General features: G+C 49.1%; 7 protein-coding genes and 1 non-coding gene across 9 annotated transcripts; 4 read left to right on the forward strand and 4 right to left on the reverse strand.

The window, feature by feature from the left end:
- Nucleotides 1–636: 636 nt before the first annotated feature.
- FOXG_11176 (dolichyl-phosphate-mannose-protein mannosyltransferase 2) lies at nt 637–3,062 on the forward strand (the record flags this gene model as incomplete). The annotated part of the gene is made up of 6 exons (XM_018390705.1): nt 637–771; nt 827–957; nt 1,011–1,563; nt 1,611–2,109; nt 2,186–2,368; nt 2,419–3,062. 6 exons carry the CDS (start codon nt 637–639, stop codon nt 3,060–3,062), a joined length of 2,145 nt encoding a protein of 714 aa, XP_018249225.1.
- A 467-nt stretch (nt 3,063–3,529) lies between these two features.
- FOXG_11177 (uncharacterized protein) lies at nt 3,530–4,294 on the reverse strand (the record flags this gene model as incomplete). The annotated part of the gene is made up of 1 exon (XM_018390706.1): nt 3,530–4,294. The coding sequence occupies one exon, from the start codon at nt 4,292–4,294 to the stop codon at nt 3,530–3,532; it is 765 nt and encodes a 254-aa protein (XP_018249226.1).
- Nucleotides 4,295–5,605: 1,311 nt separating this feature from the next.
- FOXG_11178 (uncharacterized protein) lies at nt 5,606–8,664 on the forward strand. The gene is made up of 2 exons (XM_018390707.1): nt 5,606–6,045; nt 6,101–8,664. The coding sequence occupies exons 1-2, from the start codon at nt 6,033–6,035 to the stop codon at nt 8,386–8,388; spliced, it is 2,301 nt and encodes a 766-aa protein (XP_018249227.1). The 5' UTR covers nt 5,606–6,032; the 3' UTR covers nt 8,389–8,664.
- A 261-nt stretch (nt 8,665–8,925) lies between these two features.
- FOXG_11179 (uncharacterized protein) lies at nt 8,926–10,105 on the forward strand. Its single transcript, XM_018390708.1, has one exon. The coding sequence runs from the start codon at nt 9,121–9,123 to the stop codon at nt 10,024–10,026; it is 906 nt and encodes a 301-aa protein (XP_018249228.1). The 5' UTR covers nt 8,926–9,120; the 3' UTR covers nt 10,027–10,105.
- A 164-nt stretch (nt 10,106–10,269) lies between these two features.
- On the reverse strand, nt 10,270–11,592 carry FOXG_11180 (uncharacterized protein; the record flags this gene model as incomplete). Its single annotated transcript, XM_018390709.1, has 1 exon — nt 10,270–11,592. The coding sequence occupies one exon, from the start codon at nt 11,590–11,592 to the stop codon at nt 10,270–10,272; it is 1,323 nt and encodes a 440-aa protein (XP_018249229.1).
- A 1,089-nt stretch (nt 11,593–12,681) lies between these two features.
- Nucleotides 12,682–14,430, reverse strand: FOXG_11181 (uncharacterized protein). Of its 2 annotated transcripts, XM_018390710.1 has the most exons (3): nt 14,395–14,430; nt 12,986–14,324; nt 12,682–12,932 (listed from the first exon to the last, which is right to left on the reverse strand). In XM_018390710.1, exons 2-3 carry the CDS (start codon nt 14,102–14,104, stop codon nt 12,900–12,902), a joined length of 1,152 nt encoding a protein of 383 aa, XP_018249230.1. In that variant the 5' UTR covers nt 14,105–14,324; nt 14,395–14,430; the 3' UTR covers nt 12,682–12,899. The 2 variants fall into 2 exon arrangements, with proteins under 2 accessions (XP_018249230.1, XP_018249231.1); XM_018390711.1 differs by lacking the exon at nt 14,395–14,430 and having other exon boundaries at nt 12,986–14,347.
- Nucleotides 14,431–16,871: 2,441 nt separating this feature from the next.
- FOXG_20476 lies at nt 16,872–16,970 on the reverse strand. The gene has a single exon. It is a non-coding gene; the product is annotated as a tRNA-Ser (tRNA).
- A 976-nt stretch (nt 16,971–17,946) lies between these two features.
- Nucleotides 17,947–22,361, forward strand: FOXG_20477 (uncharacterized protein). Its single transcript, XM_018400758.1, has 6 exons — nt 17,947–18,406; nt 18,470–19,136; nt 19,188–19,424; nt 19,471–20,238; nt 20,286–21,097; nt 21,146–22,361. The coding sequence occupies exons 1-6, from the start codon at nt 18,193–18,195 to the stop codon at nt 22,252–22,254; spliced, it is 3,807 nt and encodes a 1,268-aa protein (XP_018249232.1). The 5' UTR covers nt 17,947–18,192; the 3' UTR covers nt 22,255–22,361.
- Nucleotides 22,362–22,523: the final 162 nt, after the last annotated feature.

Consider the following 22,523-nt stretch of genomic DNA (forward strand, 5'->3'; position numbering starts at 1 on the left):
ACTGACACTGACAAAAAAAGGCGCCACTTTTTTGAATTTCATCCCTGGATCCCTGCAGCTGATTGCCCCTAAAACATTCAGTGCAACGCGCTATCGAAAACGGACATGGGAGCTGGAGGGCTGGACTAGGCTGAGGTGGGGGTAGTATCGACTGGTCGGGAGCTCACACCAAGGGGAGCCGTACGGGAACAGCTGCTTAGCGTGACGACTCGCCCGTAGAGCATATGTGGCATTTCAGGGGACAGAAGAGATTCAGCCTGCGCCGGGACTGTCGTGTAATATTCTTAGAACCACCACCACAAGCCGGGCCAGTTCAGTTTCGTTTCTTTGGACTCGGGCATCTCCAGTTCTTTTTTTATCTCTTTTTCCTCTCCTGGTTCTTCTTCTTCTTTTTTCCCTTCTGACCCGCGTTCTCTTCTATGATCACAGGATTTTAGAAACAGCTCCTTCGTTGAAGCTGGTGTTCCTCCCTTCCAGATTCCCTTGAGTCTCGACAGCTCGTCCAATCTTTTTTCCTCTTCTCCCTCCTGTCGAGCTTACTTCGCCAACATCAACCCCCTTTGGCCCCCATCAAACATCCATTCTACAAACATCGCGACTTCTCCTTCGAATCGATATCTATACGATTGAATAATCATGGCTGCCGACAAGGCTGCCGTCGCCTCAGGCGCTGACCTGGGCGATGGTCTCAGACAGCGTCCTGTCGCTGGACAAGCTAACCTGCAACCCCCGACTTCTCAGCCTGAGGACAACAAGAAGCTTGTCAAGAAGGTACTGCACCTGTATATCGAAGAAGTGCCATTGAACAATACTGACCACATCTCAGGAGTCCTCATTGCTCCAAACACTCGACCAGTGGGAGGTTGTCATTGCCCCGCTGATCTTTACTCTCCTGGCTATCTTCACTCGACTTTACAAGATTGGTATCAGCAATATCGTTACCTGGGATGAAGCTCAGTATGTCGAATTGACTTTCACCATCCTGCGGTCCTTTTCTAACACTTCGATAGCTTCGGCAAGTTCGGTTCCTACTATATCAAGCATGAATACTATTTCGATGTCCACCCCCCTCTCGGCAAGATGCTCGTCGGTCTCTCTGGAGTCCTAGCTGGCTACAACGGAACATTCGAGTTCAAGTCTGGCGAAAAGTACCCCGAGGAAGTCAATTACACCATCATGCGTATCTTCAATGCGGCTTTCGGTATCTTCTGCATTCCTCTTGCTTACTACACTGCTCGTGAGCTGAAGCTTCGACGTCCTGCTGTGTGGCTCGTTACTCTGATGGTTCTTTGCGAGAACTCTTACACCACTATCAGCCGTTTCATCTTGCTCGACTCCATGCTGCTATGCGGTACCGTCGCCACCGTTTTCTGCTGGTCCAAGTTCCACAACCAGCGACACAACAGCTTCGAGCCTGAGTGGTTCTTCTGGCTGTTCTTGACTGGTCTCAGCATTGGCTGTGTCTGCAGTGTTAAGCTTGTTGGTCTTTTCGTTACTGCTCTCGTCGGCCTCTACACCGTTGAGGATCTCTGGCGAAAGTTCGGTGACACCAAGATGCCTGTTGTAAGTAGTATCATGACTGATATATGTTCTCAACTAATGATCCATAGACCACTCTTGGTGCCCACGTCATCACCCGTGTTGTTGGCCTCATCGTCATCCCTTTCTTGATCTACCTCCTCTCTTTCGCCCTGCACTTCGCGATTCTCGATCGCTCCGGCCCTGGTGATGCTCAGATGAGCTCTCTCTTCCAGGCTAACCTCAAGGGTACTCAGGTTGGAAAGGACAGCCCTCTCGAGATTGCAATCGGTTCTCGCGCCACTATCAAGAACATGGGTTATGGTGGTGGTCTTCTTCACTCTCACGTTCAGACCTACCCTGAGGGTTCCAAGCAGCAGCAGGTTACTTGCTACCACCACAAGGACACCAACAACGACTGGTTCTTCTACCCCAACCGCCGAGAGGAGGACTACAACCCTGAGGGTGATCTCCGATTCATTGGTGACAACTCCGTCATTCGACTTATCCACGCTCAGACTGGCCGCAACCTGCACTCTCACGATATCGCTGCCCCTGTCACCCGAGGCCACAAGGAAGTTTCCAGCTACGGTAACTTGACTGTTGGTGACGACAAGGACCACTGGAAGGTTGAGGTTGTTCGTGATTCTGCTTCTCGCGACCGTAGCAAGATCAGGACTCTTACCACTGCTTTCCGTCTCAAGCACGAGGTCCTTGGCTGCTACCTCCGAGCTGGCAACGTCAACCTTCCTTAGTGTGGTTTCAAGCAGATTGAGGTTACTTGCACCTGGCGACAACCCCCGTGACACTTACACCCACTGGAACGTTGAGGCTCACTGGAACGACAAGCGTAAGTTTTGAAGAAAACGATGTAGACTTGCTCATGCTAATTTTATGTAGTCCCTCCCGCCGAGGCTGGTGTTTACAAGTCCCCATTCTTCCATGACTTCGTCCACCTGAACGTCGCTATGATGACCTCCAACAACGCTCTGGTCCCCGACCCTGACAAGCAAGATGACCTTGCCTCCAAGTGGTGGCAGTGGCCTTTCCTTCACGTCGGTCTCCGTATGTGCGGTTGGGGTGATGATATCGTCAAGTACTTCCTCCTCGGTAACCCTCTCATCTACTGGGGTTCTACTGCTTCTCTTGGAATTGCTGGCCTTGTCATTGTCTGGTACATCCTTCGATGGCAACGAGGTGTCAACGATCTCAGCGAGAACGAGATTGACCACATTCACTATGCGGCACTATACCCTCTTGCCGGCTGGTTCCTCCACTATCTTCCTTTTGTTATCATGGCCCGTGTTACTTACGTGCATCACTACTACCCGGCTCTCTACTTTGCCATTCTCAACTTTGGCTTCCTTGTTGACTGGTTCACTCGCAACCGCAACAAGACCATCCAGACCATCGTGTATGGCATTCTCTACACCGTCATTATCGGCCTTTACATTTACTTCATCCCCATTTGCTGGGGCATGACTGGCAACCACAAGCAGTACAAGTACATGAAGTGGTTCGACAACTGGCGAGTCACTGACTAAGGGATTGATCAACGTTTTGAGCAATCTCTCTTCTCTCGATTACACAGTGATCTAGACGAGCTGTCTCATGCACCGCCATGCAGACGTGTTTGTGTTATTCGATTTCGAAAACGTGCTGCAAGGATATAGAATTGGGGAATCCATGTAAAAGACGGGTCGCGGGATTTGTTGGGAAATCAAAGCAAGGGACGAAGGAAGAAAAGACGAAGCAGGATCAACAAAACGAGGCAGTTATGGATGGATCTTGTTTCGGTAATGCTATGATATTGTCATTTCTGTTGCGTCCTTAATAAAGGTGGCCTCGGTAAGGCCAGCAATGTATTATGCATTATTGTGTACAATTCATATTGAGCTTTTCATACACTTGTTCGATGATGACGACGTTTGCTGGCTGACTGGGTATCATGATGCGTCGTGTGTCTGTAGATCATTTGTGCCCTCCTCTTCGTATTGTCCTGGGCTATCCTCTAGCAACAGCCACCTCCCGCTGACTTGTTGGCATCTCCAGATAGCTTGACTTGGCGGTTTCCACCAGCCCCTGCACCCTTGACCCCAGATCTTCTATCATTGAGATCATACTTGCCCGCCTGGATGTTGTTGTATATCCTCTCTGCTACCCGCATGAAAGCCTTTTCCACATTCTCGCCACTCTTTGCGCTTGTCTCGACGTATTCCATAACCCCGTTACGCTTGGCCCACTCCTCTGCCTCCTCACGTGTGACCTCACGCTTGTTGTCCTCCTGTTGTGTCAGATCTGCCTTGTTACCAACCAGGATAACCACAATATCAGGCTCGGCGATCTGTCGTAGATCGTTGAGCCAGTCTGTAACATGCTGGAAGGTTTGCTTTCGAGACAGGTCAAAGACTAACAAGGCACCGCTTGCGCCTCGGAAGTAAGATCGAGTGACAGACTTGTATGTCTCCTGGCCAGCTGTGTCCCAAAGACTAAGCTTCATATGCTTCTGGGGTGTGTTGGAGTCATCCCGAGGAGGTTCAGGGAGACCGTCGGCTTCTTGGTCTTTGTTATCGGGGTCTGAAGAGTTGGCGGCGCCGATTTTTGAGTGAGGAGGACCGACAGGGACGATACGGGAGCCGAATTCAACGCCAATGGTGACGTCGTGATGAGGCGAAAAGCGTCCTTCGCAGAGACGAATGGTAAGACTGGACTTGCCGCATCCTGAGTCGCCGATGCAGACGAGCTTGGCGATGTAATCCCACGGTGTGGTCGACATGGGAAGAGACTGAGAAGGCTGATGAGAATTGAAGTAGAGAGGTTCGTTGAGGAAGAGCTGATCGATGGGCTTGGTTTCCTTGAGCTAAAGAGGATGGAGTTAAGCACGTGCAAGCTGTCCTTTGCGGTGGTGCGACGTCAAAACCGAGGTACAGAGTAAGATAAGAGAGGTATCTGATTTGGTGATGCTGGTGTTTCGTGAACGTGACTTGGTAATGAGAATGGATGGGTTGTAAGTGGTAGAAATTTAGGGTTGGAGGAAGCTGGGTGGTTTATCTGAGGGAGCTAGAGGTGGCTCCGGTCGGGCTAGATTTAGACTCAGAGATGGCGATAGTGACGATAAGATCAAAATAGTGTAAATGAACCAAATATTGTGTTTTTACAGATCATAATTAGTAGAAATACCAGAAAATATGGCACGCTATGGGGAGGAACCTGGAGAGTAGCACAAGTCAGATGTTGGGGCCTGTGGCTATGGTTTGAGATGCTGAGCTGTCACGAGTTACAGCATTGTACGACACAAGCAGGCAAGCTAACTCCCTGGAGCAACTCGACAACCAAGCAGATCAGATCAGATCCAGTATCAGTGGAACCTTGAGGGTGCTACACCTCGTGCCTGAAGGGCCCATCTCCGAATGGGGATTAGGAGGCTTCTTGGTGGTTATCGGTGACGCAAGGGGAATGGATCGATAACGTCTTGTTAGTCCTTCGGTCTTTGGGTCAGTTGATGTGTTTTGTCTTTGATAAGTATATATAGGTAAGTGTATATATACTATCTTTGCGATCAGAGTCGTTTGATCTGTTTCTTTGATACAGTGAAAGTCATATGTTGCTGTGTTTGATATCGCAAGCAAATTGCCTCCGCGTGAGGACTGAGTGAGACTCAGAGATCTTCAAAGTGTCACAAGACCAAGCGAAGCTTGATTCAACTTGGCAAGTAACGACGAGTCAAGAGAGTTTCAAAACAGTCGTAATGATGTGAATGAGATACGGATTACTCGTCAACAAAAATGATCACTATCGCAACTGTTTTGTGGCAACAACATGCAGTCAAAGAATCGTCAACAAAGTGGAGTTGAATGCTAAAATAAACGAGAGTGATTGCGTGCATCTTTGAGGTGCAATACCTCACGTGAAGGTATCTCAAGCCGCTCTTTGACTCCAGCCGGTACTTGTTAGACATGTCGTGTGCCTCTTCCACATCAACCCCACGGCTGCCTGTGGCGCCTGAGGTGCTCGCGTCTTCAGGTCATTGACCGCCTGCCCAGGTGGTCCTGTCCGTTAAGGTACCTCCACTAACAGGGGTCCTCCCAGCGGATCTGCCTGGGCACTCTGGCACTGACTGCACTGGGATAGACGCAATCGGTCAGCGACTCATTCGCTGATAAGCCCCGGACCGTCCATCTGCCATCTGCCATCTGCCGCCTCGCCTCATGACCTGGGTCGGGTACTTCCACTCTCCAACCTTTAACAACCAGCCATTCATTCATCTGCATCTCAGCCGTGATTTTTTCCCTTTGCCTGGACGACAGATTTATCTCCTCACCACCTCCGCTTTCCATCTACCAGCCTCCATTATTGCGATCCGGTAATCCAAACAACACTCGTCTTCTGCGCTTACACGGCGATACCTGTGGCTGCCTATCACCGTATTTACGTCACGTCAGATATCTACATCAACAAGGACTGGTTCCTACATATTTGCCCGCACGTGAGGCGGAAGGAGTCGAGAGCGCGCGATGTTTTCGGAGTGTATGTCCTATTATTCTCTACGACGCCTTGCAAGCAAGCTGACTTGGTTCTCTAGATGCATCGAGGTTCTTAGCCCAGTCACAATCCAGGCTATCGAACTTCGGACAAGCCGATAACAACGACAATCCTCCACGACAATCAGAGTGGCCATCCCGCTCCACACGAAATCAGCGCGAAACAGGACGAGGAAATGGACCCAGTAGATCTTTCTTGGGTCGGGGTTACGGAGGAAACCCATATCAACAGACTGGCGCTGGATCTCGGTTTGGCCAATTAGCTTTCGCATCCCGCATATCAGCTGCCCAAGATGCGCCGCTATTCCACAGCACTTTGGACGAATTTCGGGAAGAGGATGACGAGGAAGAAAGGGATCGAGAGGCTGCCGATATGTTTGCTCTCCAGAGGTCAAGACGGGTGGCAGCTGCAAGCAAGCTCGCCGATAGTGTTGAATCCGACGCCCATAGCCGGGGATCTTTGGAGGACAGCTTGAACCATGAGGATCCATATCGAGATATGAGCATGCGCCGTGGTATTCGAAGCAGCTGGAATGGAACAAGAAGCACTCATCGCCCAGGACTTGCGAGAGATACCATAGGAGAAGAAGCTGAAGACGATACTCGTTCAAGTCTAGACCGAGAAAGTAGTCATGGGACCGATGCTAAGGGCAAAATGGTTGACGTTGGACTCGAGTCGCAAGAGGATCCAGATGAGGACCCTCCGGCTTCGCTTTTGGGAGGGCAGACTCCACGAGACAGCAGTCCTCCGGCTTTCCAGCAGTTTAAGGGTACGGATGCGGAACGAACACCATTTATGACGAGGCGAGAGTCTACGACAGAGACCGATGCTAGTATACGGCAAGATGCTCCCCAGGACGAAGAGCCTATACAGACGACCTTTCAATACATCGAGGGCGAAATCTTTCGACATGATCCCTTCTTTGCTTGGATCTTCTTAATCAGTCTTGCTGGTATGCTCTCAACATTCTTCTTGGTGTGGCTTCACACATCACCACGGAAAAGCCCGGTCGGCGACACCATCTACACAACACTACAAAAGTCATTTCACATGCTTGCGGTGGATACAGTAGTGGCCGTGTTTGTATCGTTCATCTGGCTGGCAGCTCTCCGGTCGTTTGTGCGGCCTCTGGTCAGCGTGATCTTGATTGCGGTGCCAGTCATTCTGTTCTCCTTTTCGATATACTCCTTTGTTTCGTCTTTCAAAGGCCGATGGCATGGAAGCAGTTTCCAGGATTCCGTAATGAGATGGGCTTCTATAATCCCTGCCATCTCCTGCATATTATGGATTTGGCTTGTAGTACGAGGACGGCGCGCTATCCAACAGGCGATTGAGATTCTTCAGTTTTCCAGCCGCATTCTGGCCCAGAACTCAGCGCTGCTTTTCGTTGGTTTCGGGTGTTTGGCCTTGATTGTCGTGTGGACCTGGGCATGGCTCGCTATGTTTACCAGGGTCTTCATGGGCGGTCATTTCAGCAAGTCCATGCTCCGTTTCGTAATTCAGCTTTCAAGCTGGTGGCTTGGAGCTGCATTCATCTTCCTCTATATGTGGACGGTCTCGGTGATCAATGCCGTTCATCGTGCTACCACAGCCGCAACAGTATCCCAGTGGTACTTTCATCGTAATGCTGGGCCTGCTACGCCTTCGCGCGAGATTGTTTCGGCTGCTCTCAACCATGCCCTCACGACCATTTTTGGCAGTCTCTGCGAGTCAACTCTTTTGTCTCTGCTGATTCGAGCACCTCTGATTTTCCTGCCCAGGAAGCTCGGAGCTACCGTCACAAATATTGCCTCATTTTGGATTCCAACACCGGTCATTGCGTTGATGAACCCTCTGACTATTACTTACTCTGCTATACACTCTCAGAATCTTGCTACTTCGGCCAGGGGCCTGGATCAGATGGAGCTTGTATCTCCCACGGTTCCTACAACTACATTAACCCCTCGAGCTTTGCGAAATCGCGGACAGCCTAATGGACTTTTGCCCTATCGACTTGCCAAACTTCTGCTTGTGGCAACACGACTTATCATGGCCACTGGTCTTGGTTTTGCAGGCTGGGTCATTACCGCTAAGCAGCTTCGAATTCAGCTACCAGATGGCGTGGGTGTCCGAGGCTCTGCCTACGCCTACGTCGTTGGTATGATGGCTAGTTTCATCGGATACTCCGTTATGGGCGCGATGGAAGGTATCTTGAGCGGCATTGTTGACGCAGTTTTGATCTGCTACGGCAGCGAAAGACGCATGGAAAGAGGACATGGACGATTTTGTCTCGAGGCAGCATATCTGTTTGGAGAGCGGCGAGGAGGCGACACGCTGGAGTACGCATAGTGGGAATGCACGTCAGTGGTTTCTTTTTAGCTGGCGCTTTTGGTTCAATAGGTCGGGCGGGATAGATCCGTGTAGCGGAGGACTCAGGAATATGTTCAATTGGCTTTTGGGTTAGGGGTGTTTCTGGATGGAAGAAGACAGCTACTAGATTTGAATTCAACGAGTCTTGAAAAGTCATTTGATCGGGTGAATGAATATGCTAAGAACTATTGACTGAGATCTCCAGGTTTAGGCGATGGGTCACTCTGTGGAGTTAGAATATTTGATCAAGCGTGTTTGTTAAAATGCGCGCCCTTCGGTAGACGAGTCATAGTCAGAACCACCAGTGACTACTCTCTGACTCAATCTTGACCCCGACTCTGTCAGGCTCAAGGTAAGAACGACATGCTTCTTAAGAGTACCAAAGCAAGGACTTAGGTACCTTATAGTTCTCTTGGTATTTGTCAGGGATTGACTAAAGCATTGGAGATACCTGCCTGATATCCATACTGCTCCGGCTTTGGCAAGGGTCAAGGAGTTACCACGACCATATATATAAGAGGAGTGAACTGATCTTCGTCTTGAATACTTCTTCGTCCTCTTTTCATGCCAATACTTCGTATCGCTCTGTGTACTTTGATCAAATCATCGAATAAGTCCACATTGTTATGAGTCAATATCACTAGCTCACAAGAAGCCTTACTCTACGTCTCCCGCCACCCATAACAGTACACATCCTTGATCATACTCAACATGTCTCCCGCAAAATCCATAACTATTATCACTTCTCCCTATCACCTTGGTATCCGAGATGTTGCCGTCGGTGCTGGACCAACAGCGCTCATCAATGCCGGCTTCGTCGAGGCAATTCGCAACCTCGGCGTGACTGTCAACGTATTTGAGCTCGAGCCTGTTGATGACTTTGACGGCGATATCAGTCGCCTCTTTGAGCTCTTGCGTCGAACTTCTGAGGCTGTGGCAGATGTGGCTCGCGTGGGTGATTTTCCTGTCATCTTGGCTGGTAACTGTTCAACCACTGTTGGTGTCCAAGCCGGTATAACAGCTGCGCTTGGGAAAATACCTTCTTGTGTCTGGTTCGACGCTCACGACGACTTCAACACGCCTGATGTTCTTAAGAGTGGATATCTTGACTCAATGCCTGTTGCCATGATGGCAGGTCTGTGCTGGAAAACTCTCTTGGCTAGTATTCCTGGTTTTGAAGCCTTGGATCTCAAGCATAACCTTATACACTGCGGTATGCGAGACGTGACAGATCTTGAGCGCTCGCGGGTCGAGGAGGCTGGATTTCCTGTCGTTTGGGGAGATTTAGAGCATCATGTTGACTTCGAGGGAGAACTAGGCAAGGTCCTTGATGAGAAGAAGTTTAGTCAAACTATGGTGCATTTGGATCTTGACGCTCTTGATATTTCGGTCGGTAGTGTCAACAAGTTCTCTGCGCACGGTGGATTGTTGGGAGATGATCTGGAGAAATGCTTCAAGATGATTCCGTCAAAGACGAAGCCAGTATCGTTGACGATTGCATCATTTGACCCTTCTTATGATGTACAGGGAACTATTGAACCTGTTGCTATCAAGGGGGTCGTTGCTTTCGTCCAGGGCTTGATTTCACAGGGATTTCTTCAAGGATCCTCGGCTTAAGTAGTAGAGATAGGCCTGTAACGATTAAAATTTGTTTCATACCACAGTACAATAGTAGGATCAATATGATAGACCTCATGTTCATATATTGTTGACGTTCAAAGTTGCTGAGGCGCTTTATTGCTTATTCTGGGTCAATCTTGATCTATTAAACATAGACATTTATCCAATCAGAACAGGCATCATAAACAAACAAAGGGAAATCATCCAGACACGGAAATTTGATTTGCCAATCGTTAAGTATCAAGCAGAGGCCACGATCCATGAAGTCGCTGGAGAATGAGCCCGCTTAGGGATCGGAGCAGGCTTTGGTAGAGTCCAACCGAGCATCGACATGACAACTTTGGGTGCAGTGGCTATCATTGGGGCCGGAGCCGTCGTAGGGGCTCGAGCTGTGTAAGGAGCTGGAGCAGTCTTGGGCACAAATACTGTTGATGTGCTGAGTGTGACTGAGTATGCTGGAACTGGTGCCATATTGGGGATAGAAACAGCCCTTGGAGCAGAAGATGTTGTTGTCACGGATGGCATCGTGGGAACAGTTGACGCCCATGAAGTAGCTGGAATTTCTGGAGATGGTGCTTTTGATCGCTTTTGAGTGACTTCAGGAATATGAGGAGGTTGCACAGGTGTGCTCTTCTTATGAATCTGGGTCTTTGGTTGGACCTTGGGCTCCATCTTTGGCTGAACTTCCTTATGCTGAGCCTTAGACACATTCTGATGATCAACTTTGGGAGGGGAGTGTTTGACCTCAGCTTTCGGCTTGGGTCTTATTTGTTCCTTGATCGGCTTGATAGGCTCGACAATAGGCTCTGGCTCATCTTCCACGGTTGGAGGGGGGACTACCATCTTTTCGGCCGGCTCAGATTTGGGCTTGGGTTCAACCTTTGGCTCGGGCTTCTGTGTCATCTTCACCTCGAATTTGGGCATTAATTGAGGGGTGACTTTGGGCTCCTCTCTAAATGTTCTTGGAAGAATCGGCGACTCGGGTTCGGGAAGGATAGTCTTCTTTGTTGGGGGCTCTGGCAAAGGACGCGGTGCTGGCTTGGGTGTAGAGACCGCCTGAAGTGCTTCCTCTGTCTTCCCGATATTCTTGGACTTCTCAACCGGCTCAGGCTTCTGTTCAAGCCTTGTGTGGGACAACTTGGGTTCATCCCTGGACTCTTTGGCTACAGGTGAAGGCAACGTGCCAGGCTCAATCACTGCTTCAGTTTGAACTGGCATGCCAGGCCCAACAGGCTTGCCATGCTCAAGAAGTGGCTCCGAGCTGGACGAAAAGAACGGGTGAGGGGGTACGACTTCGCGTTCTTTCGGTGGTGCAGTGTCGTATCGAGATACAGAAGGGCGAGGCTGCTCGACATTCTCCTTTGTAGTCATACGTGAGGATGTAGAGAATCGAGACGATGTCGAAACTCGAGAACTGTCAAACGAGTCCTTGGAGAAGCCCGAGTCTGCAGGTGAAGTTGCCTCAGGGTCATCGCTGTTTGTACGCTTGAACATTCGGCCGATGCGCTTGGCAGCTGACTTGGCTGTAGGCCGACGCTTAAGAGACTTGATAGATCCAGGCATGTTGGTTTACGGCGAATGACCTATCGAGGTTGAGACTATCTGTCAACTGTCGATAGGAAGTTGGTGAAGATTTGTCTTATAAAGTGGCAGGCCCGGGATCGAAGTGACAAGGATGACTAGAGTACAGCCGGCTATTGTGAGAGCTTATGGAGAGAATGTGTCGGGAGATCTAAAGGTCATGCAAGTTTGGTAGGGTTCTGTATAAGAGATATGGTCAAAGAAGCACAAGGACTGAGAATCAATAGCCAAACCAGACAAGAACAGAAATGAAAAAGGGCTCAGGATATCTCCGAGTATTTATAACTCAACCTCAACAGTACAACAATGTACTATCCTGTTGGATTGTAACTCGGTTCATTCCGCCCCGCGGGGCCGCCGGGAGATCGTAGATGGATGATCCATGTATGTAACTGCACGACATAAGAGCTGAAAGGTCTATGTTCCACCTGAATCACAAATCTATAGGTTGTCGATGCTCCAGTGAACGTGACATTATCTGCAAGAAACTGGAGCTGTAAACAAAGGGACACGTCTTCAGCTCAGGTGGTCATTGTTTTGTTTTTTATAGCAGGGAATATGCTGCCTCCGGACAACCGCTCCGGTTGAAGTCGGGAAACACCCGGAGCCGGCCGGATCGGGGCCGGGATGGGAGGCGATTGCAAGCCGGCAATCCTTCAATTCGAACTTTGGCAAGTGACATAATAAAATAATTCTCTAGGTCAATCGTTTATATGGTGAATCTCTTTTGAAATGATCATTTGACATGATATGACTCTCACATGCACAAGACGCGGCCCATACCGGGGCGGGAGAATTATTCCGTATATGCAATAGAGGACGATTTATGTGTTTCAAAACTGCACCTGCATATGCATGTCTTGCATGTCAACTAATCGGAAGTCTAGAATATTATATGCTTTATCTATATTATATGTTGGCAACATAAACATAGACGGGCCTACGGATGCTACCCCGGCTTCTCTTCCATCTATCATATCATGAACAATAAAGAAAGCAATAACTTGTTGTCTACAGTACAAGAATGAGCTCCCATTCAGCAACATAAGAGCTTTCAAGTAAACGTATTGTATAATAATCACCGATTGTCAAGCTGCATTTTGTGAAGAACTGCAAATGTACCGCAAGGTACGAGTTTCACGAAAGATTCGGACTAGCATTTGAAGTAGTAAAAAGATTCATGCTCTATGTTCTTGGATCTATATGTATGATGAAATATTAACAATTGAATCAGGATGTGTATGTACCAGCACCACAGCTCAACAACCTAACGCCATCGCAATGCACATTTACTGGTTCCAGTTGTTGAATTGCCACTTGACCTAAACATGTTGTCAGCGATTGATCAGACACAAAGGTTCGGATGTTAACTTACGTAGCTGGGGTTGATCTTCTGGACATCAGGAACACCCAAGTTACCAGCGTCAATGGCAATCTCGTGCTTGAGAATGTCGATGACCTTCTTGACACCATCGACACCGAAGACGTTGGCGTACATGAAAGGACGTCCAAGACCAACAGCCTTGACACCGAGAGAAAGAAGCTTGAGGACATCAGCGCCATATCGGACACCACCGTCAGCGTAGACCTCAATCTTCTTGAAGACCTCAGGGGCCTCCTGGTGGATCTCAAGAGCGACCTCAAGACCAGAGGGGCTGCCATCGAGCTGACGGCCACCGTGGTTGGAGAGGATGATAGCGGGAGCACCGTGCTGAACAGCAAGCTTAGCATCGGCGGCAGAGCCAATACCCTTGATGATAACGGGGAGCTTGGTCATCTTCTGGAGCTTCTTGTAGTAGTCCCAGGTGATGTAGGAGTAGTCGGAGTCAGCGGAACCAACACCGAATCGAGCAGCACGATGCCGGTTGCCGTCGGCAGCAGAGTCGACGGTGAAGACGATGGCAGCAGCACCGGCCTTCTCGGAGCGGTCAAGGAGCTCTTGGGTCTCAGTGTCGTTGGAGGTGAGGTAGAGCTGCTGGAAGACGACCTGGCCCTCAGACTTGGCCTTGGCGATCTCCTCGATGGTGAGAGAGGCGTAGAGAGCGGGCATGTAGAGAATGTCGCCCTCACCAGCACCCTTCATGAGGTTAAGCTCGGCATCAGGGTGGGCGTTACCAGCCCTGGCGCAAGGGCTGATGAAGAAAGGAGCTGAGAAGTTGTGGCCGAGGATTTTGGTGGGCAGAGTGTTCTCAACGTTGGTGATATCAACCATAGTTCGGGGCTTGAAGCGGTAACGCTGGAAGACCTCGAGGTTGTTGCGGTACGACCACTCGCCGGCAGCACCGTTGCGGTAGTATGTGTAGTTCTCGATGGGGAGGTAGTTCTTAGCAGCCCACTCAAAGTCAGGGAGGCCGATCATCTGCTCGAGCTTGGGGAGCTTCCCGGTGGGAAGATCGCCGACGACGATCTCGAGACCAGTGTCGGGCTGCTCGAGGAAAGGACGAGCAGCCATGGCCCCCGAGAGGAGGGCGCTGGTAAGGATCTGAGTGCGCATTGCGATGAGAATGAGTCTGTGATGGGTAGTAAAGAGTGTCTTGAGGTGGGATATGGCTGGGGAATAAGAAGTGTTGATCAGAAGGGCGAGGCGGCTCTTTTAAGCTTTAGGAATGAGAGTTGATGTCAAGACCGAATACTACGGAAACATGTATTCCATGGTCAAGTCAAGGGTGTTTGCCTTGTCTTGATTAACAATGAACCCATCTGCTCTGCTCTGTCTGTGTCAGTCAGTTAGTGCGACTGACATGTCAAGCCTCCTTGCAAAGTCTAACAGATGGAGATACTAACCAAGACCAATGACATCGATACGTAATGCGATGCAACGGCAGACCATGAGCCACGCATCGGAGTGCCGCTGTCTTGGGTCCACTACCGAAATTACGCCTGTAGCAGCTTCTACTCTATCTGATCCGTTTCTGTAACAGGTGAAAGGATTTTTGTATGGGCACTTGGACACTGTAGGTATGTGATAGTGATAGTGACAAGATATCAAAGGCCCTCACGTTTATACTACATTCCTCTTTGGTCTTTGTTACCCGTTATTGCTATATGGTATCAAGAATACTACATTACTCGTCATATACGCGCATTCACAACCTTGGCAACTTGGCCCAATACTCCGGTTCAGAATTCATCCGTTCTCGAGGTGACGATGGGGATATAATGTGGAGGGCTATGTTGGGAGTGATACAGCATGTTTCTTGGCATGATGATCCCTGCAATTCATGTCATTCACACCTCGATCGCATAGTTCAACAGCGCCGAAGTTTAAAACGCGGAAGACGGTTACTAGATCGGACATTGACTGACTGTACAGTAAAGTTGTGACAGGTTCAATTCATGAGTATGTTTCTCTAGTGGTTGGCATTAACAAAGCAACGAGTCATTCAGCCCCCTTGGGCGGTTAAACCTGATATGTTTTGTTCGGCGATAACTTTAGATAGTTTAAGCTTAGAAGAAACCAAACAATCAGGGCAGGCCCAGGGAGGGAGGATCGCAAAACTAGCAGAGTTTGTCTTGGATCACTAATGCTCACATAAGGATCCGTGGTCCATATGAGGCAATCCCCTGTTACGCATAGAGTATCTAGCATCTGGGTGATTCTCCTTCTGTTTCACGGGACATCACCAGCCCAGCCAAACCAAACCAAGGAACTGAATAATCTCTCACTGTTAAGGATCTCTCGGTGGATCTTTTGACGAACGCTGGGATGAGAGAATGAATGTCACTCTGGTCTCTTGTTCGATATCCCACTCGGATACAGTCTCCACCAATTCTTTGTAATCTTGGTTGATGCGTATTTAGAGTTTTTATGCTTGTCTAATAAACTAATTTAGCTAGGACAGGACATGACGTTGAAAATGAGGCGCAGACGAGACATGACGAGTCAAGCTAGTTGACTTAGAACAAGAACATCTCGCCGTGTGTCACGCCATGCAAGTTCTTTATTTCATGTGCATCCCGTCGGTCTTCTAGAATATTTCCAAAGCAGGGACCGGAGAATGCCTTCCGGATGCACATTTACAGGGTATCAAATCATATCGAGATAGCAAGGGTCGCATTCTCAGTGGAAACGTCCCCTTCATCTCGGCATGAATTCCTGCTCGGTCAGTTCCTCGTCGGCCAGTTTCTGAATCTATCGGTCAATTTCTTGTGAGCTGCCATAAACAGACTTAGTCAAGCCGGGAGCGGTCACAGCAGAGATTCCGTTAGTCACTCAAGTGCCGGGTTCTCGCTAGAGAGAATCGTCCCGCTCGCCTGGAGTTGAAACTATGGCGCCGGAAACGGCCTAAAGGATGCCCCCACGTAAGCTCAACCTTGATCTTTCGTCTTATCAATCTATGATCTTTGATCAGATGCTATTTATCAAGTGAAATCTCATACTGGACAAATTTGACGAGATTTAAACACCGGTAATCTATCAACAATATTCCAAGCAGTTAGGCCAAACAGAACATTCAAATGACCACTGACCGACTAAATGAATGCATTGATCAATCATAGACCGCCTTGTTTTGTCTGAGACCCGTTAACCCTACCATCGACAATCTCTCTTGGTCGGAAAAATTCAGCTCGGTCGTCCATCTCGTCCGTCCGACGAGGGCATGCTAGGTCCGAGACTACGAAGGTATTTCCATAATAGGAGAGAAACAATATCAAACGCTGGCTTTTGGTGGATCATTTGTGAAGTATTGTGACTGGTTATGAACCGACATCTCAGACTCACTCAGGTCTTCTGATCATTTACAACCAACTGTGAGAGCTGAAATACTTTTTCTCTCAAAGTTACACCGTAAGATGCCTGTAAATGACTGATGGGACACTATAAGGCGCTGTCTCAGCATCCGAGTGTGATTAAGCCCGTGCTGCCGATCGTATCAAGATACACAGGCATCATAATGATCCTGTTATGTCTCTTTGATCTCTAGGGTGAGAGTCGTACTGATCCAGGTTATGGTATGGGCAGATCTGATCGCACCGAAATGCTACCTGGTTCTCGGTGCACCTGTCACCTGTCATAGACACGAATCAATAACGGTTCGCTTGACTGTGGTTCACTTACACTGCCTGATTATTACAGCCGGTGAACGGCCATGTTTCTTCCTACTTATAATAATTAAGCCCAACGGGAAGAACCGGTCTAGGTCTAGAAACTTGATGAACAAATGAACAAATGAATCTCTCTCAACCACCAAAAAATAACATCGCGGATGTGTTCTAAAGAATCACATGGCCGATTCGTTTGCCAAAAAGTGCAAAAGAAACGTCACCTGCAGGATTCGAACCTACGCGTGCGAACACAATGCCTAACCTTGCTTTCCGGAGATAGCAGGGCATCGCCTTAACCACTCGGCCAAAGTGACTAACTTATTTATATGAGCTAGGCAATAATATTAGTTTATATAGTAGAGTTGCACAACATATTCGCCTTCTCACCAAGCTTCATAGTCTGTACATCGAGATCTCTTTGCCAAGTAAAGCACTGGTGGTTCTATTTTTAATGATAAAAACTCATCCTTTTCCTTCTGCTTCTTTTACCAGAATTTTATTCTAGACTACATGTCAAACAGAAAACCTTGCAGTTTCCGCTCGTGGCAATGCTGAGGATGTCAGTCAGTAGATAAGTGTAGTTGAGATTATATCTTTCACTTATAGCATAACCAGTTGCTTTTTTTCTCTACAATGTTCTCTCACAACTGACCCGAAGTAACACTAACGAATTTACGTAGTTGTGGTACATCTCGGCTGTCAGTCACTTCAGGCAATACTACAAAGGCAGAACTCGCCTACCACAATGCCTTAATGTCTCGTGCAAGATGGCACAGCATCGCCTTAATCACTCGGTCACCTTGTATTATCATTTGACAGCGGGTCGCAGTTCTGACACAGCATGTGCTCAGATTAATGGTACAGTTCAGAAGTCAATGTCAAATAGTTTCGACATGTGAATCAACATGAAAGTCGAGGCTGAGTTGCGTACGGACAAGGGCGGATAAGCACAAGTCATGCAATAGCTTCGAGAGTGTTTGGGCAGATTCGTCAGACGCCAAGGCATCTCGTTCTAGAAAACGGCTATCCCTTGATCGTCAGGGTCTTATTCCCGTCGTATTTTATCTTATACACGGGCAACGCTGTAAGACTGCCTACCTACTCCGTACGGGGCAGAATCACAATCATTAAGCCAAGACAGGTCCTATTCGGGCGTGATTGATCTCGTGTTTCACAGCTTGCGTAAGTGAAAGAGTAAGCTCACAACTAACAACAATTAATCACTCTCACAAAATGCGAGTCCGAGAAACAAAATTGATCGATTAATTTACCATAATAGGCATCATTCAAGCGCAGTTTATTTAGGTCTCGTGTGGCTTAGAGGCTTAACATCCTTGCCTCGTTCCTGATTCGTATCCGCTGACGTCGTTGTTTCAACTTCCCTCCCCCACTAACATTAATCACTAAGTTAACCGCCGACCTCTTTTATCTTCAACGCATTATCTATAATAACCTACAAGTCTCACTCTTCACTATCAAATGATCATCCAAACTTAGATCTCCTCTCAAACCTCTCAATACCTGTGAGCAGCTGCCATGGCAGGCATTGTTGATGAAAAAGCTGCTGCGGGTCGGCAGCATCAACCCCGCGATGGCGATAACACAAACACAGGGGCTGTAGCCTCAGACGACCTTCAGTTACCAGATATCAACCCTGCTGAGGGACATGGAGCACCGCCCCCTTACGGAGAGAATCATGATCAGGTTCATTTCTCACAGCCTGGGTTTGACGCTGGTGCAGCGATAACTGGTACATAACATACCATATGCCTCTGCATGTGAAACATATAAACTAACCCGCGTCATTCTCTAGGCGATGGTCGAGTCAATATTAATATCAATGCTAAGAACAGGAGACTTACAGACCTTCTTGCTCCAACTTTGCAAGGTCAACTTGCACCTGAGCCTGAACAACCTGAGCTTCCTCCTGCATATATCCCTCCCAGTCTGGGAGGTCTGCCCGGACAAACACCACCACCCAAACTCAATGTCGTCGTACAGATTGTGGGATCTCGTGGTGATGTTCAACCCTTTGTTGCGCTGGGAAAGGTTCTGAAGGACACCTACGGACACAGAGTTCGGATTGCTACTCATCCTACTTTCCAATCCTTTGTTGAAGAGAATGGTCTCGAGTTCTTCAGCATTGGTGGCGACCCTGCCGAACTGATGGCATTTATGGTCAAACACCCCGGTCTCATGCCTGGTTTCGATGCCATCACAAGTGGCGAAGTAAGCAAACGCCGAAAAGGTATTCAAGAAATTCTCATGGGATGTTGGCGATCTTGTATTGAAGGAGGAGACGGTCTCGGTCCGCCTCCAAAACCACATGCCTCAAATGCTCCATTGGACGTGTCTTTGGAGGTGCCAGGCGGACCTGGTCAAGAGCCCTTTGTTGCCGATGCTCTCATCGCGAACCCTCCTAGCTTCGCTCATGTTCATATTGCTGAAAAGTTGGGCATCCCGGTGCACATGATGTTTACGTGAGTTTCTTGCCTTGATGCAATGATGCTGAATACTGATTACCCCTTTAGTATGCCTTGGTCCCCAACACGATCCTTTCCTCATCCTTTGGCCAATATCCAGTCATCAAATACAGACGATGTGATGACGAACTATATGTCATATACTCTTGTTGAGATGATGACATGGCAGGGTTTGGGGGATGTAATCAACAGGTTCCGAGAAAAGGCACTTGACCTTCCTCCACTTTCACTGATCTGGGCACCTGGACTTCTTGCAAGACTCAAGATCTCCTGGACATATTGCTGGTCAGTTCTTCTAAAGCATTTCAGGGATATATCTAATTTGGTACAGGTCTCCGGCATTGATTCCCAAGCCCAACGATTGGGGACGACATATCGACATTGCTGGCTTTTACTTTCTCAACCTTGCTTCCTCATACACCCCTGATCCAGACCTTGAAGCATTTCTCCGAGATGGCCCACCTCCTGTTTACATCGGCTTCGGATCTATCGTTGTCGATGATCCCAATGCCATGACCGAGATGATCTTTGAGGCAGTCAGACTCTCGGGCGTCAGGGCATTAGTCTCCAAGGGCTGGGGTGGGCTGGGTGCCGATGATCTTGGTAAACCTGATGGCGTGTTTATGCTTGGCAATGTTCCCCACGACTGGCTGTTTGAGCACGTCTCATGTGTGGTACATCACGGTGGTGCTGGCACCACTGCCGCTGGTATCAAGGCAGGAAAACCTACTCTTGTGGTCCCCTTTTTTGGTGATCAGCCATTCTGGGGTGCTATGATAGCGAGAGCAAATGCAGGCCCCGACCCTATTCCATACAAGCAGTTGACAGCGGAGAAGCTCGCCGAAGCCATCAACTTTTGCGTCAAACCCGAGACTCTAGAGCAGGCCAAGGTGCTGGGCCAGAAGATCAGAGAAGAACGAGGAACCGATGTGGGCGGTAAGAGCTTCCACGATCATCTGGACACGGACAAGTTGCGTTGTACTTTGGCACCAAGCCGAGCCGCTGCATGGCGTGTAAGGAGAAGTCAAGTAAGGCTGAGTGCGTTTGCGGCTGCAGTGTTGGTTGAGCAAGGCTTGCTGCAATGGTCTGACCTAAAGCTGTAAGTCGAGATACGAAAACTGTTCAGGGTTGAGCTAACATGTACAGATACCGTATGACAGAGTACAACACAGAGGAACAGCCGACTGACCCAATCTCTGCTTGCACGTTGTCGCTTGTCACCGATATAGGAGGAATCGGAATGGCAATCGCCGATATGCCCAGGGAGCTTTTCAAGAGCATGTCGCAGCCCAAGAAGAAGAACTCAACACAAGGAGAAGCGCGGGATGCCGCCACCCCTCTAGCACCAGGAAGCGAGACGTCACTCCCCGTGCCTCAGGGCAATGAATCGGAGAAAAGATCAACACCTGCACCTAGTATTGCAGACACAGAGACTTTGGACTCTACGGTTCCTACTACTGCTCACTCCAATACCTCGCAGCCAACTTTGAGCGATACAGCATCCAGCGTCTCTCGTCCTTGGTCTCTAGGCCAATCAAGTACCCAAGGATCGGTCAATGACAAATCTTGGAGAGAGCAGATCAAAGAAGCGGCTAGCAAACAGCAGAGACGTGCGTCACCTGTCAACTACGTGAATGCCGCCGTCGGTACTGGAAAGGGGGTTGGTCGAGTTGTGACCACTGGTGCCAGAACACCAATGAACTTCTGCCTTGGACTAGCCAGAGGTTTCAGAAACATGCCAAGGCTGTATAATGACGATACTATTCGCCCGGTCGAGAAGGTAACGGGAGTTGGTTCTGGAATCGTAGTCGCAGGCAAGGAGTTTGGTTATGGTCTGTTTGATGGCGTTACTGGTCTGGTAACACAGCCTTTGAAAGGTGCCGAGAAGGAGGGAGTCCAGGGGCTGGTCAAAGGCTTTGGCAAGGGTATCGGAGGTCTGATTGCGAAGCCAGCAGCCGGTAAGTTTGTTGTCGAAGCGTTGAGAATGTTGTACTGACACAAAACAGGTTTCTGGGCCATCCCAGCTTACACCATGCAGGGTGTGAATGCAGAGGTCTCCAAGTACTTTGCCAAGAGTGTCCAGAACTATATCACCTCGTCGCGAGCTACCCAAGGTCAGCACGAGATGCAAGAGGCAACACCAGGTGAAAGAGATGACGTCGTTCAAAGATGGAATAACGTCAAGTTTGACCTCAAGAACTTCTATCAGTGGAAGAGAAAGGAAAAGGTTGCAGGAAAACGCCCTGAAGAGCCCCGGCTTGACAGCTCAGAGGCTGGGTTTGAGCGGCCACGTACCGGATGGCGACATACCAAGAAGATGTCTTTTGAAGAACGAAAGAAACTTCACGCCGACAAGGATGTATGGAAGAGGGGATTCCTGGACGCCCCTGTCCCACAATCAAACGCAAGTGATGCTTCAAGTATACAAACGAGCTCATCTGAGGATCCCGAGCTTGAAAAGGCCATTCGGGCGTCAGTGCTTGAGACATCTCGTGGCAACAGTGAGGAAGACGCCCAGGTGGAGGCCGCTATCCGTGAGAGCATCAAGGCTGTTCGGCAACAAGTTGGGTCAAGCGAGGCAGGCCCGCTTCCTTTGAAAGATCCGTCCATTTTTGAAGATGCCGACTATCAAATCACAGACGAGGAGTATCAGGCCCTTGTCGAGCAGGCGATCCAGCAGAGTCTAGGTAACGATGTGCCGTTGCCCGACTATTCTGATGTGCCAGAGCTTGATGCAACGGATACTGTGTCTCAACCTCCCGCCCAGACCTCCACCCAGGAAGACGATGCGGAGCTCAAGCGAGCCATTGAAGCCTCCAGGAACCAACCTCCGCCGCCACTCCCACCGAGGGAAGAAAACGATGATGAGTTTGAACGGGCCATTGCGGCGTCGAAGGAAGCTATGGAACAAGAAAGCAATCAGCGGTCTGAGGAAGATATCGTGATGGAGTACGTCAAGCGACAGAGCTTGGCGGAGGAAGAGTACAGAAAGCAGATGGCAAAGGGGAAGAGCGCAGCGGGTGCTGGCGATGACGATGACGAGGAGTTGAAGCGGGCGATGGAGGAGAGTTTGAAGATGAATCGGGGAGATGCATCAGGCCCATCAGGAAGTTGAGGCGGTAAACGCAATAGACGATGTGAATTCGACAAACCTGCAAGATTCTAGGATACCCGCATTAAGCACGAAACAAATGAATCGTACTGTTTGATATTGTGTCCCTATTTGTGCAAACGACCGCGTTGGTGTATGTGTAGACGCCTCTTGTCATTGGTTTGGTTTGGCGATGGTAGATTATACAAACACTCAGCCGACGTGCATATACTAGTACCTTACCATGTAATCCCTGTCTCTGCATATTGACCTCTCGGACAGGGGATAGCAAG

The sequence above is a fragment of the Fusarium oxysporum genome, chromosome 1 (assembly GCF_000149955.1).
Source record: "Fusarium oxysporum f. sp. lycopersici 4287 chromosome 1, whole genome shotgun sequence".
NCBI lineage: Eukaryota > Fungi > Ascomycota > Sordariomycetes > Hypocreales > Nectriaceae > Fusarium > Fusarium oxysporum.